Below are 17,601 nucleotides of genomic sequence, written 5' to 3' on the forward strand. Positions count from 1 at the left end.
CACCAATCCCCACAACACAGGTATGGTTCTTGTAGATGTAAGCCATTCGAATCTCCCTTCTCACAAGTTTCTAGACGGAGTTGCTGGCCCAGGTTACCCAGGCTCAGAACCAACACTCAACAGTGCTTTAAATGGAAAGGCAGGCAATAGATTCTTCTGTTAGTGTGAGGGAAACGTTACCTTTAAAAAAAACCTACAAACTGTATCCAGTTGATGTTTGTTCAGGCCTTGGGGCGTGAGCTAATACTCCCCTTCTGGAAAGGAGAGTTACCTGACAGCTTCAGGAGCAACTGTTTCAGGTTGTCTGCAACCCACGCCTCCCTTTAGACAATCTGGTCCACCCAGGCAGCCAAGAGAAACAGGTGGTGGTGGTAGGTACCTTTTGATCTCACAAAAGCTCACTGGCTTTCGCCAGCAAGGACATGAGTCAGATCACAATCCCTCAGCGAACAAACAGATCTGTGAATGGGGATGGAAACTGTCATTTATTTCAGTTGACTTTGGTTTGTCCTGTGATGGTGTGAAAAATAGAAATGAAATAGGAACATACTTGTATGACCGCTTTTAATCTCTAAGGACCAAATAAACATAAACATATATACAGTAAGACATTTCTAAATATTCAAATAGATCTTAATATTGTCAGCATGGCATCTCACTCTCTTGAAATATCAACTGCGACTACCAATAAAGGACGAATCTACATCATTTACTGGCCTAAACATAATTACATTCATTACAGACTTCTGAATACCAAGAGTCAAACAGTCACTGTGCTCGGCGTGGTTTTGGTGGTTTGGTGTAGGTGTGCTCTTTAAGGTTCCACTGTTAAAACAGGCTTTGTTCTGTCAACCAGTCTAAAAACCTGAGATATATATACACACACACATAGATAACTTGAGAATGGTTTATTGTGACGGGTCGTGAAGAGTCCCCTTTAAATTATGACAGTAAAACCTTTAGTAACTTGAACCCTGACATAGACCCTTGCCACCACCACCCAGAAAATATTCAGACCTATAGTTACACGGAGTACAACAGGTCCTAGGAAGTGTTGTGGTTTGTTGATTGACTAATCACAAGGTCCTTAAGACCTGCCATTAGTGGTCAGAGCTAAACTAATCTGGATGGGCTTTAGAAAGCGTGGCTTGTGCACAGCATTCTGAGCATGTAAAGTCGGTGACTCTAACGATGTTCAGGTTTTCACTAGCTGGGGAGAGCTTTTGGTGTCGATGTGAAAGGATTTCACCAACGGCTCACAGCCAATAGGAGCTTTACCTTCTGTAAACCAGAAGCCAAATGAGATTAATATTATGCATTTGGGAGTCACAGTCTAGGGGAAGTGTCATGGTGCCGATCCGATCAGTACACGAGCCGCCCAGAGGGACTCACAGATCCGATCAGTACACGAGCCGCCCAGAGGGACTCACAGATGCAAGGGGGAGGGGTGCCTAACCTGCGCTCGGTCTCCCATTCTGAGAAAGCAGAAGTTGATTTTCCAACTTTAGACATATATCTTTGTAGATGTATAGGTGGTGGGATAGTCTCTCTCCAGCAATATACTTAAATTATATGGATTATTTTTTGGGGGGGTTGTTGTTGTGGTTCTTGTTAATTCTACCTATTCTATTTTAACCAGAGACCTTTGTAGGGAAATTATGAGTCCTAGCTCAAAGACAGCAGGGAGACGAACTGGCAACTGCACACAGTCTTCAAGTAAACAGAGTCCCTGACACACCTGGAGAGTGTACTTTTAAGGCAAGAGGAAGCAGCAGCCCATGGTGACAGCTTATAAAATGAATGGGCTTCAGCCCTTGAGACTGTTAAGGCACAAAACCTGGTAGACGCTGCTGTTGGTGGCCTGCACCTCAGAACTGGATTTGTAAAGAACAGCAGGAACTTTTAAAATAAAACGACAGGCCATGTTGTTAGAACCTGAAATCACAGAGTAAAGTCGGAGGGAAAAATCCAAAGACAACAGTCTCTCGTCTGTGAAGGATCTGTGGCAGAAAGAAAGGAAACCAGGTGTGCTGTAGTCCTCCAAGTGCAAGCCCCTGGGCGGGGTGGGGAACACCTTCAAGACAGACTTTACGATGATGTCCTGGTGGTCACAATGCTGTTTCAAATATTGTTAAGGCCGAGGGCTGTCCATTGGAGGTGTTCATAACCGCGGGGCTGGTGAATGTAATATCTGGGTAATTCCGTCTGAAGTATACCTGTGGGAAAGAGGCAGGCAAAAAACAGAACATGAGTAAATTTTCAAGCCTTTCTCTTTCTTGGAGGTTATGCCTGTCTGTCTCCATCCAGGAAATCACAGGGCTCATTGAGGAACAGTTAGAAGCCCAGGCAAGCACAAAAGCTGTTAAATGCCAGCCAAAACCCTCTGCATGGCGGTGCTGAATGCCCAACAACTTGGAGATCCACTTTACTTCTGATCACTTTGATTCACAGATATGCTTTATCACGCCACTAAACTGATAAGCAAAATCATTTCACTGACTCAAAACCCAGAGATAATTTAAAAACAGGAAGGGGGGGGATGACAAAGAGGCCAGGCGATCGGGCATCTGTACTGAAGTTTCTCATTTTCGTGCATAAAATGAGCACAATGGGCTTGGATGCTAATCTCAGGTTGTAATCCCTATATATTACAAACCCTGACTGACAAGCATTGAAACTCTGGCCTCTACGTATGAAATATCCCGGCACTTAATTTGTGCAGCAAGGCCGTCGTGGGGCCTATAGAGCCACGATCTGTGGATAGCGGACCACAGTAATGAAAAGAGAAGCAAAGGCTGTGACAATGACCCAACCAGGCGACTTCTCTCAAATGGAAGATGATACCAAATAATAGGACAGCTCTTTGCCAAGCCTTTGAATTCCTGAATTCTGCCAATTCCAAGCTGCAATAGAAGAGATACGGGCTCTCTGATAAACGTGTAATCGGAACATAAAGGACATGAAATGCTGTCAGGTCTCTCTGTTCCCCAATCATCAGTTTTTAGCGGCTGTATCATATCTGGGTTCCTTGACAGATGTGTATTACAAAATGAAATAATGTCAGGACTCGTGAGCTCTTATCTCCAAATGTGTTTGCGTGAAAAAGGCCTTCAAATGTAATTTTTTTTCCCTTCAAAGGAGAATGTGAAAAGTTTTGTTTGAGTCTTTAAAACAGAAAAATGCAGCATCTCTCTGAGCTGACACATGTCACGAGCCGGGTCTCGGGATGCCGGATCCACTTTACAAACCTCCAGCTGTGGATTTATATTCGTGGGTGCTGTCCACAAAGTTATCAGTGGGAATGAGGGACTTCCCAGGCCTCAAGGTCACTGGTACCTACTTCCCCACTAAGTACCCTCCCTTGACTAGCTTGCAGACTTCTCCCTAAAGACCCCAACACGGAAGATTCCATTTATGAAGGAAATGTCGCTTAAGAAGAAAGAGCCTACTGGAGCACAACCTTGAGACTATTTCCCTAACACATGCTTTCGAACATAAAAAGAACCTGTTCTTTTTGGTGTGTCTGTGTATTCAAATTTCACATAATCTCCACCTATAGACTCTCTATTTCCCACAGGGCTAGTCATGTCTGCCTGTAACTCCAGTTCCAGAGGACCTGACGCCCTCTTCTGGACTCTGTGGGCACTGCATTCACATGCTGCATACACATCCATGCAGGCAACACACACACACACACACACACACACACACACACACACACACGCACGTTTACTAAAATGGCTGAGAACCGTTTCTGACTTGAATTTCTCCTACCACATTTATAACACTTTCTGGATAATGGTGTGGTTGAGACTGAGCACCTTCTTCTAAATTTAATTTAAATTTTTGTTTGTTTGTTTTTAATTTGGGGGAGTCAGGGTTTCAAGTATCTCAGGCTGGCCTTGAACTTGCCGTAGACCTGAGGATGACCTTGAACTCTCAACACCTTCCTCCACCTCCACATGTTGGGATTATCGCATGCGCCATCATCACTATTGTCCGTTAAAAACAAAAAGCAATACGACGCTGGGAACTGAACCCAGAGATTAATGCATGCCGGGCGAGACACTCTACCAATTGTAGATTCCCAGTCTCACAGCATCTACATGAGATCAAGCCAAAAGATGGCTGACTTTCTCTATGGGGCCCTCAAGCCGCAGGCCGAGCCTAGGCTAAAAGGAACCAGTCTCCGTCTTTTTCCTGAATACCCAGCTGATACTGCAACATCCACTCAGCCTCCCTCCACACTGTCTGCCTCATCTGTAAAAACGAGATAACAAAGACTTACCTCATAGGAACTAATTAATGGCTACAAACTGCAGGCTGAAAACATGCCGAGCTAAGTGCTGGGTGTGCTAATGACGGCTGCTTGAGAGGCAGCCCCTCAGTGCGGGGAAAGCAATGCTACAGAGCAGAAGCGTGAAACCGCTTCAGCCCTGATTGCCTTTTGTGGGCCTTCTGAGAGGATCTTTGCAGAATCCCGGGCCTGGTGTTGAGACATTGTTAACGGAGTTAATATGGTAGCCTGGGAGGCGGGAAGACAGGAAGGCAGGCTAGGAGATGCCTGGGGCTTGGGGGACTAGGGCCTGCTGGCTGGTAACTCTGAACCCTTAGCTGGGCTTTTCTCCCTCAGCTTCTTCATGTGGCCAACGATAATGGTGCCTCACCAGGACATGGGGAAAGAGAGATGCTGCCATCATACTCAAATCTGGGGGCTAATCTTCTGCTCCTCTTCATTCCTTTTGCTTAGATTCTTTTCACAGAGTTCCTCTGATGTGGGCTGAAACCAAGGCCAGCCATTCACTCGTCCATCGGGTACCACATGCTACATCACAAAAACACAACTTTCCCCTTGTGGACAGAGGAGAGCAGTGGCTTCCACTGACACTGCATTTATAAGATACCACTTGGTGTGCTGCATTCTGGCTCCAGACTGTCAGGGTAGCCTCGCTCACCAGCAGAACTCTGGCTCTCTCACACTGATTCTCAAGGCCTCGTGCACGTCAACTGTAAGGCAGGTCTAGTTAGATTCCCGCCACTGGGACTGCTGTCAAGTTAATACTAGAGGCTTAGTCCTGCTTTTTAGATTATTGAGCAATGAATTAGCAAAGTCTTACTCTTTTAGAAATCACCTTAAACATCTAAGATATAGAGAAATAGGAAGAGTTTATAGACTGCCATCTGAAACAATGTCCTATTCGCAACCATCCTGCAGCAATGTGATTAGGATAAAAAAAAAAAAAAAAAAAAAAAAAAGACCAAAAACCATTTTATCCAGAAGTAAAAAGTGGTGACAATAATGAAAAGACAGGTCGGCAAAATAGATACGTGAGAGGAAGGACGGATCAAGACAAACTGATAACGAGGAATGCTCAGCGTGCAGATGACGGTTTCAGGAAAGCATCCGCGACACAGTCCAGTGCAGCAGAAGCCCCTGTGCAGAGGGTGAGAAACCTGGAGGTGAAATCTGACTCACGGATGTCATCAGTGAAGAGAGAAAGGAAAAGATGACAGAAATGACTGTTTTACAAGGGACAGCCTGGAGATGACTTACTGAGGAAAAGAACCACAGAGTGAGACGTGGAGACGGGATTGAGTGAGCAAGCAGAGTAACTGGAATTAGTATTTCAAGAAGCTTAAGGAGAAATGGTGTTATGAAGTTGACAAGGGTAATGTGACACACATATGAAAAGCACGGAATGCCCAGTATGATGAACCTTTCAGACATCAATCATACCTGTGACTTCAATAAATGCAAATGGGTTAAAGCCATCTCTTTGTAGAAAGGCTAGGATTGCATCTCTGAACGAAACCCAATACCATACATGTATGGAAGGCACATTTCTGGTATTAATGACAAAGGCATATGCAGCAAATGAGGACAGGGTGAAGGGGAACAAGGCTCCACCTCAGCGTTGAGCAGCCTAGAATTAAAACCCGAAGGCCTTACACGAACACAGAAAGACTGCTCGAATTGTAGACAGTATAACTCATAACGGAAGTCATAAATATCTGCAAGTTGAGAAAAATAAGAATATTCAAAGTGAATGTGAGAGGAGCCATAAAGAGAGGCATATACTGTCTGTATGGGACATTCATTTCCACATAGGAGTCACATGAGAAAAACTAATGTAGGGACAGAGAGGACCATTTAGTTAAAGCAGATGGACGGAAAAATCACTAGGCTGATCATTGCTAAGAGAGAGCACACAAAACAACCTCTTATAGAGATTTCCAGGGCACCAGGGCACAAGAAAGAATGAATTATCTCAAGTAAGCTGACAGGAGAGAAGTAAGCATTATTTACTACAGAACAATGACAGTGTAAATGTTAACTAAAATAGAAAGCTATTATGTTACTAGCAGATGTTCCTCTTAAATAATTTCTGTGATAAAAAGGAAATCAAACCTAAACTGTAAACTCTATGTATGAAACAGAGCTTTGATGGAAGCTGACTGTGCAAAAAACCGAGGTATGACTAAAGCAGTATATTATATTTATATTACAAGTAGCATAATTATTGTAGTTACTATGTTAGTTTTACAACTGTTATAGTTAATATCATGCATGTATACACTCTTACAAAGAAGCACACATGTACACATAAAAAATTCTGTACCCTTGTCATCTATTATCTGCTAGGCTGGTTATTAAAAACAGTTGTCAAATCATTTAATCCCAAAAGCTACATCGGAGAACCTGGACGAGGCTCTTGCCATTGCCAGGAGTGAAAGTTTGGTCCCGAACACGGTTCCAACTTCTGTTTTCCTTTCTAAATTCTCTGTAAAAAGCCTTACACACTTTGCCGCCTCAAGATGTCGTCCATCTCGTCCACAACGTGAAGCACATTTTAAAACACATGGCTTCCAGTGACTTACTGGCTTTGTGACTCTGGGTTCTTCCCTTCTGTTCTCTAAGCCATAGCTTCCTCAGCAGACATAAAGTTCAGAGAACCTGAACCATAGCCCAAAGCACTGCATCTAATGAGCATCAAAACCTTGTTCCCCGATGCTGTCACCTTCGTGGCTCACTCGCTGGCCTTCTCTGGTCTGTTATCACCGATGACTAAAGGTATGCTCACACACGCTTCGCACATGGTAGCCAACGCAACACTTTTATATACGCACAACCCATTAACTTACCAGTTTTTAAATTGACTTTACTTATTCGTGTGTCGGGTGTGTCTGCGTGATTAGGGACGCCTGTGGGATGTGCACACGATGTCTGAGTGGAATGCCTGCTTGTTACGTGAGTTCTGGAATCCAAACTCTGGCCCACATGACTGAGGAGCAAACGCTCTTAACTAATGAGCCATCTCTCCATCCAGCCCCTATTTGTAATGAGCTGATACGGTGGTAAAAGGGGAGCCTAGGGTTTAGGTGTGACTGACTGCTCACCCACGACTGGCAGGATACTAACACGTGGTTTCTTGTTCTATTGTCTTTAATAGATACTTAAGATGTTACACAACCCCAAGCAATTTTATTCTGCCTATATTGTTGAGAAATCGGAGAAATATAGAGGGATGAAGGTCAAAAGCCACACCTGTATTCTGGAGCCTACTGTTACAGCTGTGTGACAGTAAGTCCCTTAGACCAGAGTGCAGTTACCCGAGGCACCCATGGGTGCACATCGGAAAGCTCCCATGCAAGCTGAGTGTCCTTAAAGCCTTTCCACTCCACACACTAGGCCCTTGCTTGAGGTGTAATCAATGCTGGATACATCCTGCTTGCGCATTTACCTTCTCCAGAAGGTAGGAGAAGACAAACAAAGGTTTCTTTGGACCCAAAACTCAACAAAGGTTTATAGGGATAGGCAGGAGCAAGCGATACTACTATTCTTTACGAATTTTAAGGAAAAGAACAGGGGCAGCCTGACGTCTCTCTAGTAGACCTTTTTATAACAAACATATTCCATTTTCACCTTAGCCTAACTTCCTGGATGAATCCCAACAATACCTGCATTGCAATGTGTTAAGCATCCATGAGAAAGAAATGTAATGAGTCTGCTGTCAGGGCTCACGCCCTCTCGGGCACGCCTGCTTGCACGTGCACATGTGCACACACCTTCCCCGGGGGCTCCTGCCAAGTCCTGGTAGACCTTACTTCAACCCTGGACGTGTTGAAGCTTTGTCTCCCGAGGCTTATAATTGAAAAGGGCACACAGTGCTTTTTTTTTTTTTTTTTTTTTTTTTTAAACCAGACCCCTGGTGCCAAATGGCGAGGAGGGAACGGGTGAGACACACTGTAATTAAGGCTGCTGGGCCAACTCACCTGTTTTGCTGTTTCGGTGAGGGCAGCGGCTTCGCCCTTGCCCAGTTGCTGAACCATCTTGTAAAAGAGGCTCTCTGGATTCTGCAGCAAGACATACGGCTCATCATATTCTTTCAGTCTTCCTGAATCCAAAACCTGGGGATCAGCAGAAAAAAACCCACTGAGACACACAATGTCTTGCAGCAATATATTATCACACAGACAATGCTTCGGAAAGGGGCGGGGCCAGGGAGAATACAGACGATCTATTTGGGTGGTAGCCTGGAGGATCCCTGAAAGGTTTGATTACCCTGAGCTACAAAGCAAACAAAGGCCAACCTGACCTTTTATTATTTTAATGTTACAGGGAAGTTAGAAAAATGAAAGTTCTAGACTATTATTACAGGGGTGCTCAGCTGTCTGTTGCTCTATGCATTCGAATGCCAAGGCTGCTCGGGGAGTCTTTTAGTGCTTTAAAAACCCTCAGACTCTGAGCTTTGAGGGGTTGCATATACGTACATGCAGAGCTAAGGAATCTATGGACTGAAGAGAAGCAGCCTGTTTAATAGAACATGGGTCATGTCAGAAGAGCCAAGCAACAGTGGCTTGAGAGTAAATCACCAAGCTGGATGGATAGGATCTGAGCAGCAGCTGGTGGGAGATGCGCTTCCTGAGGTTCTTTGGGGCTGACGGTGGGGGGCGGGGGGTGGGGATGACGGGGACTAAGCCTGATGACAGTCAACCCCAGTAAATGACGGACAAGCGACTTCAGCAATGCTGTGCACAGAAGAAAACGATAGAAATCTAATTTCTCTCTGGATAAGACTAAGAAAGTAATAGAGACACTGAGCTCAGAATTCTGATGACCTCAAGCCCGCACAGCCTTCGGGGCAGCTCGTTCTGAAGGGCACAGGGCTGGGTATCTTTTGAGCTTCCCTTTCTGGCTTCCTTCTCTCTCCCTTTAGCTGCCGGCCTTGCAGCCAGCGGACAGCTCATTGGTCTACTCTGGGGATGGAGAGGTGGAGGGAGGCGCTCGTCCACTTATTAGTGGCTTTGGTTAATGGTTTCAGACAGAAGAGAGAGTTGGAGACAGCTGGCCCAAATGACGCACGCACCCACCGAGGGAAACAGCTCCCAAGTAGGTGGTACTTACTCCGTTCTTCACTGGGCTGTGTTTAGAGTAAATCCACCTCGAGAGAATCCACTGAAACTCTACGCAGGGCTGGGGTTGTTTTTCTGTATCTGGATATTACAGTTAATTTGGCCCATGGTATTTAATCGGAAACATTTATAGAGTCCCCTAAAGGGCATTTTTTTCTGTTAATCTTTTGTTTACTACTGTGAATTGCTGCTAAGGGCTGCTTTCTCAAAAGAGTTCAAGAATAATTGAATCTGTCACATCCACATAATAATTAGAATGTCCTATAATTTGGCATGCCAATTTAGAGGCCCCGAATGTGTAATTTTACTTAAGCATTGCATTACAGGGCATAGCCACTCCTCCTGACGTTAACGAAGGGCGAAATCACAGTTTTGAAATGCAGGTCTCTCCTTTGCTAAGGGCTAAGTAAATGAGTCAACTTACTTTACAAAACGATGAACTTTCTACTCTGCAGAAGCAAAAAGTAAACTTAAAATCACGCTTCGGAGGTGGACCCTGACTCCTCTGACTGTAACAGACTGCCTGAATTTAAGATTTATTTTATTTATATGAGTACAGACACTTTCTTCAGACACACCAGAAAAGGGCATCAGATCCCATTACAGATGTTTGTGAGCCACCATGTGGTTGCTGGGAATTGAACTCAGGACCTCTGCAAGAACAGTCAGTGCTCTTAACCGCTGAGCCATCTCTCCAGCCTGAATTTATAACAACTGCTCCCCGTCTAACTTCCTACTGAATGTATTAAAATGTAAGATGGGTCTTTCCCCTTCCCACCGGGTTTGAAACACACAAATGACACTCAGAGTGGCAGATCTCAAAAGTGACCATCATTTGTAAAGGCCCAGTCAGCAAACACTCTCAGAAGGTAGGAGGGTTGGTAACAGAAGTGACAGAAAGACCACTGATTTAAAAAAGTACTCTCGGCCTTCTTAGTATTAACAACAATTTGTACTTTAGTTTGTTGAGAAGTTTAATGATTTAAAATTAAATATTTTTAAATTTATAAATATTTTAAAATATGTATATGTATGTGTCCATGTGCATGTGTGCACCTATGTGTTCATGTATATATGTATGTATATCTGTGTATATGTATGTGTGTGTCTGTGTTTATATGTGCATCCCTGTGTGTGTGTCCATGTGTATGTGTCCCTGTGTATGTGTCCATGTATGTGTGTGTATGTGTCCATATATGTGTGTGTGTGTCCATGTGTATGTGTCCTTGTGTGTGTGTCCATGTGTGTGTATATGTGTCCCTGTGTGTGTGTCCATTTATGTGTCCCTGTGTGTGTCCATGTATGTGTGTGTGTGTGCATTTGTAGTTGTCCACAGAGGTCAGAGAGGCTGAATCTCCTGAGAGCTGAGGTCACCAGTGATTGTGGGTAACCCCATGTTGGTGCTGGGAATCGAACTCAGGTCCTCTGCAAGGGCTGCATATGCTCTTAACTGCGGAGCCATGTCTCCAGCCCAGGAGAGTTTTCACTTGGAGGCATATGACAGAATTGTGATAATTATTTATTTTGCTGGCAGAGTGAGCTCAGGTGTAATTCATGCAAAGTGACCCTCGACAAGGAGGAGATACGTCCCTAGCCCTAGAACTTTTGAACAATTTGCATGATAACGCTTTGGAAATGTAAACTACGACAGGCTTTTTAAGTGTGGTTTTGACATGCCTTATCATAGGGTTAGAGTGTAGCTCAGCCTAGGTTCTGTTTCTAGTAACACAACACACACATGCATACACACACACAAACACACACACATGCATACACACACACACAAACACACACACATGCAAGGATACACACACACACACACACACACACACACACACACAGTATTTAAAAAGGAACCAGAATGTTATCACATCAAATAAATGAATGGGCTAAGAGTTGGGGGTGGCAGGGCAGGCTCTGATATCTAAATGCCAGCAAAAACGTGGTCCAGTGAGATTAATGACAAAAGAGAAATCTCTGCATGGAATAGTTTTGTTGTGTTTTTAAAAGACAAGAGTCCTGCCTGGAGAGATGGCTCAGTGGTTAGGAGCACAGGCTGTCCTGCCAGAGGACTCTAGGTTAATTCCCAGCACCCACATGACAGTACACAACAGCTATAACTCCAGCCCCATTGGCTCCACTGCCCTCTTCTGGTCTCCACAGGCACAGAGACAATCATGCAGGCAACAGGAGCATACGAATAAAACAAGTAAACAAGCACAGCCAAAACAAACCACAGGACAGGCTGTCCTGCAGCTCACGCTGGCTCACGCTCTAGTAACAGAGCGCAGCTGGGACTTGCAGTTGCTAGGTCCTTCTGCCCTTGTGTCGCCAGTGCTGGGATCACAGCTGTGAGCCACCATTCCTGGGATCACAGCTGTGAGCCACCACACCGGGCTTGTAGTGTTCAGAAGAACAAACCCATTACTTGGGGCACGTGAGGCAAGAGTTCTGCCAACTAAGCTACATTCGCAGCATCTGTCTTAGTCCTTGAGAAGTAACATCAAATGGGATTGTTTGCCCATTTCCAGCTTTTACCATCATCTGGGTTAACCCCCACACTCGGGACAAGTAAGGTAACATCTGCCTTTACCATCCATCCCACAACAGCACCATCTGAGGAAGGGAGACTCCTCAGAGAGGAACATGGTTGGTCACGTGCTCCCTATCTGACATGAACATTGACCGGCAGATAAATTATGTGACTTGGCCCTGGCCGGAGACAACCGTGCTGAGACTCATGCCCATCTGGGTGTCCAGAATATAACATTTATTATCAGATATAAAGGACTAGCAAGGAGACATGAAAACAATTTTTATTATCCCTCCTCATTTGGATAATATAACTCTGCCTGACTCAAGAAAACACACTCTTATCAGAAACTTGTCACCTGTTCAGTCCAGTGCAATTTTAATCACACTGGGGACTTAGATTATATCCTGTGTGCATGGTATATAGCTCCAAATGAAAAAAAAAACAATTTTTATTCCCCTTTCCAGGATCAATAATGAACGAGTTACATGCAGGCAAAAATGCATGGGAAGACAATTCAGGTGACCTCAAAGCTGTGTGTTCACTCAGCGCGGTTATCACACACTTAGTGATCCATGTCATTAAGAAGTTACTGCGCAAGGGAGGAAGGTCCCCAGGGAGGATGCGGCAGAGTGGACCATCACACAGGCTCATCAGACACGTGAAAATTCAGATGGGAGGACACGACCGCATTCAAGACACAAACAGCCCGAGCCCTGACTGGAGATGCTCTGTCGCCTATCCCATGAGCCTACCCGACGGCAAGCTCACGAGACTTCACTAATTCACTGCTGAGTTTCCAAAGCCTGGCACCATCTGAGCACACCAAGTTCTCAATGCTGAGTGGCAGAAAACCAGTCAAAGGACTTGACTCTCAGGGCACAGCTGGGCCATGCCCACTGGTGGGAGAAGTGAGAAGTGAAGAGGGAAGGAGTCCAGAATGCACTGGGAGCAGGTCAGGCGGGATGGCAGGAATACAGAATGGAAGACAAGGACTCAGAAGTCACATGCTTCAAACCGACAGCTGTGGGCAAGACAGAGTTTAAAAGGAAGACTCAAGGCACGGGCTCTGTAAATACTCGGAGAGAGAAAGGACAGAGAGATAGGCAGTTAGTTACACTTGGATGCATATGGTTGGGGGCGGGGCATGTTGATAGCCAGGCGCACAACTTTTATATACTCAGCCACTGTGATCAAATCATCTAGATTTTTCAGAACAAACAAACAAACAAACAAACAAGCAAGCATAAAAATAGTGAGTTTTCCATTTTTCTCTCGGTATGTTTAATGAGAAAAGTCTCCTGGAATGTTCTGCTTAGGTCCCCTCCCCCCACCCCCACCCCCCCCACCCCCGGACCCAAATAAACTGTAAACCAAATCCCACATTAATGCTTATCCGACAGCCATGCTCAACCCCAGATCTCTCCAGGAACAACAACCTCAAATTGCTCAGTGCTGTCTAGCAGGTTAAGGACAAATACACTGGGTGAGTCAGCTAGTTATATAAGCTTAGCAAGGATGAGTTATCAGACCTCCATCTCTGCAGAGATGGGGTAGTTGTCCCAGATGTGAAAATTGGATGGATCCATTTCAAAATAATTTAATCCAGTTTATCCACAGGGCATAGCCACTCCTGACATTACAGAAAAGAAAATAAGATTGCAGTTTTAAAATATAGGTCTCTCCCATGCAAGAGACTAAGGGAGGAAATCAAATTGCTTTATAAAGTGAAGTGTCTTCTATTCTGCAAGAGCAAAACATAGCCTTAATCTTCACACCTCGCCTCTCGCGCTTACATCCTCCTTCTGGAGTCTGAACTGCCATGTTAGTTATTTGCACCCAGAACATTTAGGACTTGAAACTGGAAGCATATTTGCGATGGGACATTTTTTCCCCTTTCTCTCCTTTTTCAATGACCTAGTTTTGGCCAAATAGGCTCATCAAAGGAAAGTCCCACTAAGGTGAAAAAGAGACTTAAGTAAAAGGTCTGGTTAGTTCTGAGTTGCTCTGCTCTTCAAGCTGGGTGTGTGACTATAGTTACGGGTTGTACTTTATCTGGGAAAACAACTAAGAAGAAAGGTAAAGATTATAAGACCACAGTGTGGCCTGTCAACAGGGAGCCACAACCCGAGACTCTGAGCCTGTGGTTCTCTAGAATTCCCTACAATTCCCTGATTGCAGACAGGGACAGCCTCTAACACAGGCAGCGGTAGTAGCTGTGGACCCTAGTCAAGCGTCTCTTGCTCTTGCTCCTGGGAGAGCCCAGAGCTGTGTGAACAGAAAGCTCAGGGACTGGAAGGAAGCACTGCTATGCGCTGAAGAGAACGCAGAAGCCAGGTATCCAGCTAATCCCAAGAATGAGGGGGAAAAGCTGAGTCTAACGCAGAGATAGCTCTGAGTATCGGGAGAAGGAGGTTTTCTAATTTGTCAGCCTTGCTCCATTGTTTTGTGGCAACTGAGCAAATGAGAGTGATTAAATTAGCTGTCATAAACACTACAGTGCCGTGTTTAATAAAGTTAAAATTGAGAGAACATCTTCATAGAATAGAATTCTGAGCCTAACACATTAACGGTGCTTAATGAACCAAAACTGTTTTTTGTTTTTTGTTTTTTTTTTAAATCCCTTTGGAAAGCCAACACATAAACAAAGCCATTAATTGGGCCACAGTTGTTTCCCAACAAGCCTTTTGTTTGATTTACTCACAGTAAACAAAACCGTTCCTATCTGCCTGGGGGAGTGTAGGCAGAGTAAGGAAGTCTAGTCAATACACTTTAAGCACTTGCAATCACTCAACTTGATGGTGCCATGCAGTTGCTTATGGCCCTCATCAGCATCCCTTCCTTGGTTAGCCACTCCCTGAGCCTGGCCCCTGGCCCCTGGCACATTTGCAGCTGATTGACAGGTTGTGGTGGTTTGAATGAGAACAGCCCCCATAAGCTCATAGGCTATAAAGCTGGGTCCCTCAATAGTGGACCGATTTGAGAAGGATTAGGAGGTGTGGCCTTGTTATTTTTGAAACCTCAAAGCCCACACCAGCCCCAGTTGCCCTACCCTAACCCTAACCCTAACCCTGCAGAACAGGATGTAAAGGTCTCAGCTACTGCTCCGACACTATGCCTACCTGCTTTCCATCATGACGATCAGGGACTAGCCCTCTGAAACAGTAAGCCAGCCCACCAGGTTAAATGCTTCCCTTCTAAGAGTTGCCTTGGTCATGGTGTCTCTTCATAGCAATAGAGCGGTAGCTAAGACATGTGTTATGTCTGTAAAGCTTTGGAACAACAGGATGGAACTCTTGTTTTCTACATGAGGAATGGGCATTCCTGAAGCCAAAACTGCTTCAAACGTTAAAGGTTAGACAAAGAACACACACTGCAATTTGATTCCGAAAGTCTCCAAAGACCACTACCTTGTTCAAAGAGTCAGTAGAACCTTTAAGAGGTGGAGTCTATTGGGAGTTTTTAGGACAATGTGGTTGGGGACTGTGGAATCTTGGCTCCTTCTTTTCTCTCTGGCACCCTGGCCATGGCGGAAGAGCTCTGTCTTGTTACACATTCTCCCATGATGCACCACTTCACCACAGAACCAGAGAATCCCAGCCCGAAACTTCCAATTTTGGAGCCGAACAAATCTTTTAAAAAGCTGATTTTTTTTTTTTTTTTTTTTTGGTATTTTGTTACAGTCACAGAAAACTGGCAGGCACACTGGTGTTCTACCAAGCTGAAAGTTGTGGGATGATCAGTTCTAAAACACATCTGAAGCTTCATCCTGGCTGGATCTATCAGGGTTTAAGTCCCCATCTGTGAAAGAAGAGATTGCATGTCTTTGGGTCCCCTAAGCTGGAGACCTGTGCCATTCTTACAACAGAAAGCAGCTCAACTGATCGTATTTCCGCTTCTTGGGGGAATCGCCTCTGACGTTGCTTTGTCTCTAATATCTCCATGGCCAGGGGACATGATCCGAAGACTTCCCCACACTGGAGTTCTGAGGGGGAGGGCCAATGTCACAGAGAAACGCAAGGTCACGTGTTCAAAGAGAGCCCTTCCTGAGTTGACTTCACCCTGGTCTCACCCATGTATCCCAGGGCTCTCGTGATCACCTTGGAAACCAACACGGGGACTCCTCTCTCCTCCCACATTCAATCCAAGTCCAGTCACGCTGTTTGCCACCTTACCCAAATCCACTCATTTCTCTTTCTACACTGCTAGAGACCTCAGTCTGAGCTGCCAACACTCAGGAGGGAGAAAGCACAGCTGTCAGAAAGACAGCAGCCTCCACACACACCTCAGGACAAGGGGAACACCACCGTGGCTTCATCCTCCGTAGCAGAGAGAGGGACAGTGCAGTGGGGTGAGGCCAGGAAGGGAGGGAAGGGCCAGATTGTAACCTGCGTGTCAAACCACACTGAGGATAAAGATGTAGATAATGAGGGAAAAAACAGGCCCTGAAGATTTACCAGGAGACACCAGCAAGGCAAACACTGACACCACTGACAATAACAGAGGTGAAGGGAAACTCAAGATGTTCGTGCCTACATACCCACGTGTGGGTTAAATAGTGACTGGCCGGAGTTAGAGAATGTTGTTTGGCATTTCTGCAAGATTCTGTCCTTCCCTGTTGTGGGCCGCTGAGCCCCATGAAATATCCCTAGGACCTACGGGTCATGCAGGTGGTCAGGGCTGTATAGGAAAGCAGACTGAGCAAGCCGTGGAGAACGAACCAGTGAGGAGCATTCTTCAACAGCTTCTGCTTTAGTCTCTGCCCTGGTTTCTCCCAGTGATGGACCATAAAGTATTACGATGAAATGAAATAAACCGTTATTCTAAGGTGCGTTTGGTCCTGGCATTTCCCAGAGCAACAGAGAGCAAACTAGGAAAAACCCGAAGATAACCACACTAACCTTCCTCTTCCTCTTCCTTCACACTCGGGTGCTGGGAACTGAGGTTAGAGTTCTCTGCAAGAGTAGTGTGTGACAAAAACTAAACAGCACAAGAGCTCATGACTAACCAGCCATTTCTCCAGCCACAGGAACAGTAGTTTCTGATCAGGGAAGCCGTGACAAAGGTGGTGTACTGGCTGGTTCTGTGTGTCAACTTGACACAAGCTAGGTTATCACAGAGAAAGGAGCCTCCCTTGAGGAAATGCCTCCATGGGATCCAGCTGTAAGGCATTTTCTCAATTAGTGATCAAGGGTGGGAGGGCCCATTGTGAGTGGTGCCATCTCTGGGCTGGTAGTCTTGGGTTCTATAAGAGAGCAGGCTGAGCAAGGCAGGGGAAGCAAGCCAGTAAAGAACATCCCTCCATGGCCTCTGCATCAGCTCCTGCTTCCTGACCTGCTTGAGTTCCAGTCCTGACTTCCTTTGGTGATGAACAGCAGTATGGAAGTGTAAGCTGAATAAACCCTTTCCTCCCCAACTTGCTTCTTGGTCATGATGTTTTGTGCAGGAATAGAAACACTAAGACAGGTGGCATGCACAAAATAACACTGTCCTACTACAACAGAGTATGAAGCAATAGTGTGACGCACTGCCTGGTTTGGGACATTTCATTGGGGCGTAATTCATCTTAAGATGGTCCTGCAAATACATTTGAACAGACAGTAGACAGAGGAGCACACCAAAGGCAGATGCATAGTAGGACTCAAAGCATACAT

The 17,601-nt window shown here is 45.3% G+C and overlaps 1 protein-coding gene across 3 annotated transcripts in view; it reads right to left on the reverse strand.

Annotated features, from left to right (window-relative positions):
* Window positions 1-467: 467 nt before the first annotated feature.
* Abcc4 (ATP-binding cassette, sub-family C (CFTR/MRP), member 4) overlaps window positions 468-17,601 on the reverse strand; it is a 225,165-nt gene continuing 208,031 nt past the window's right edge. For all 3 annotated transcript variants that reach the window (NM_001163676.1, NM_001033336.3, NM_001163675.1), the window contains 2 exons: window positions 8,275-8,409; window positions 468-2,216 (listed from right to left, as the gene is read on the reverse strand). In NM_001163676.1, the coding sequence (NP_001157148.1) occupies window positions 2,109-2,216; window positions 8,275-8,409 (243 nt within the window). In that variant the 3' untranslated portion in view covers window positions 468-2,108. The remainder of the gene's footprint in view (window positions 2,217-8,274; window positions 8,410-17,601) is intronic.

The sequence above is a fragment of the Mus musculus genome, chromosome 14 (genome assembly GCF_000001635.26).
Source record: "Mus musculus strain C57BL/6J chromosome 14, GRCm38.p6 C57BL/6J".
In the NCBI taxonomy this organism is placed as follows: domain Eukaryota; kingdom Metazoa; phylum Chordata; class Mammalia; order Rodentia; family Muridae; genus Mus; species Mus musculus.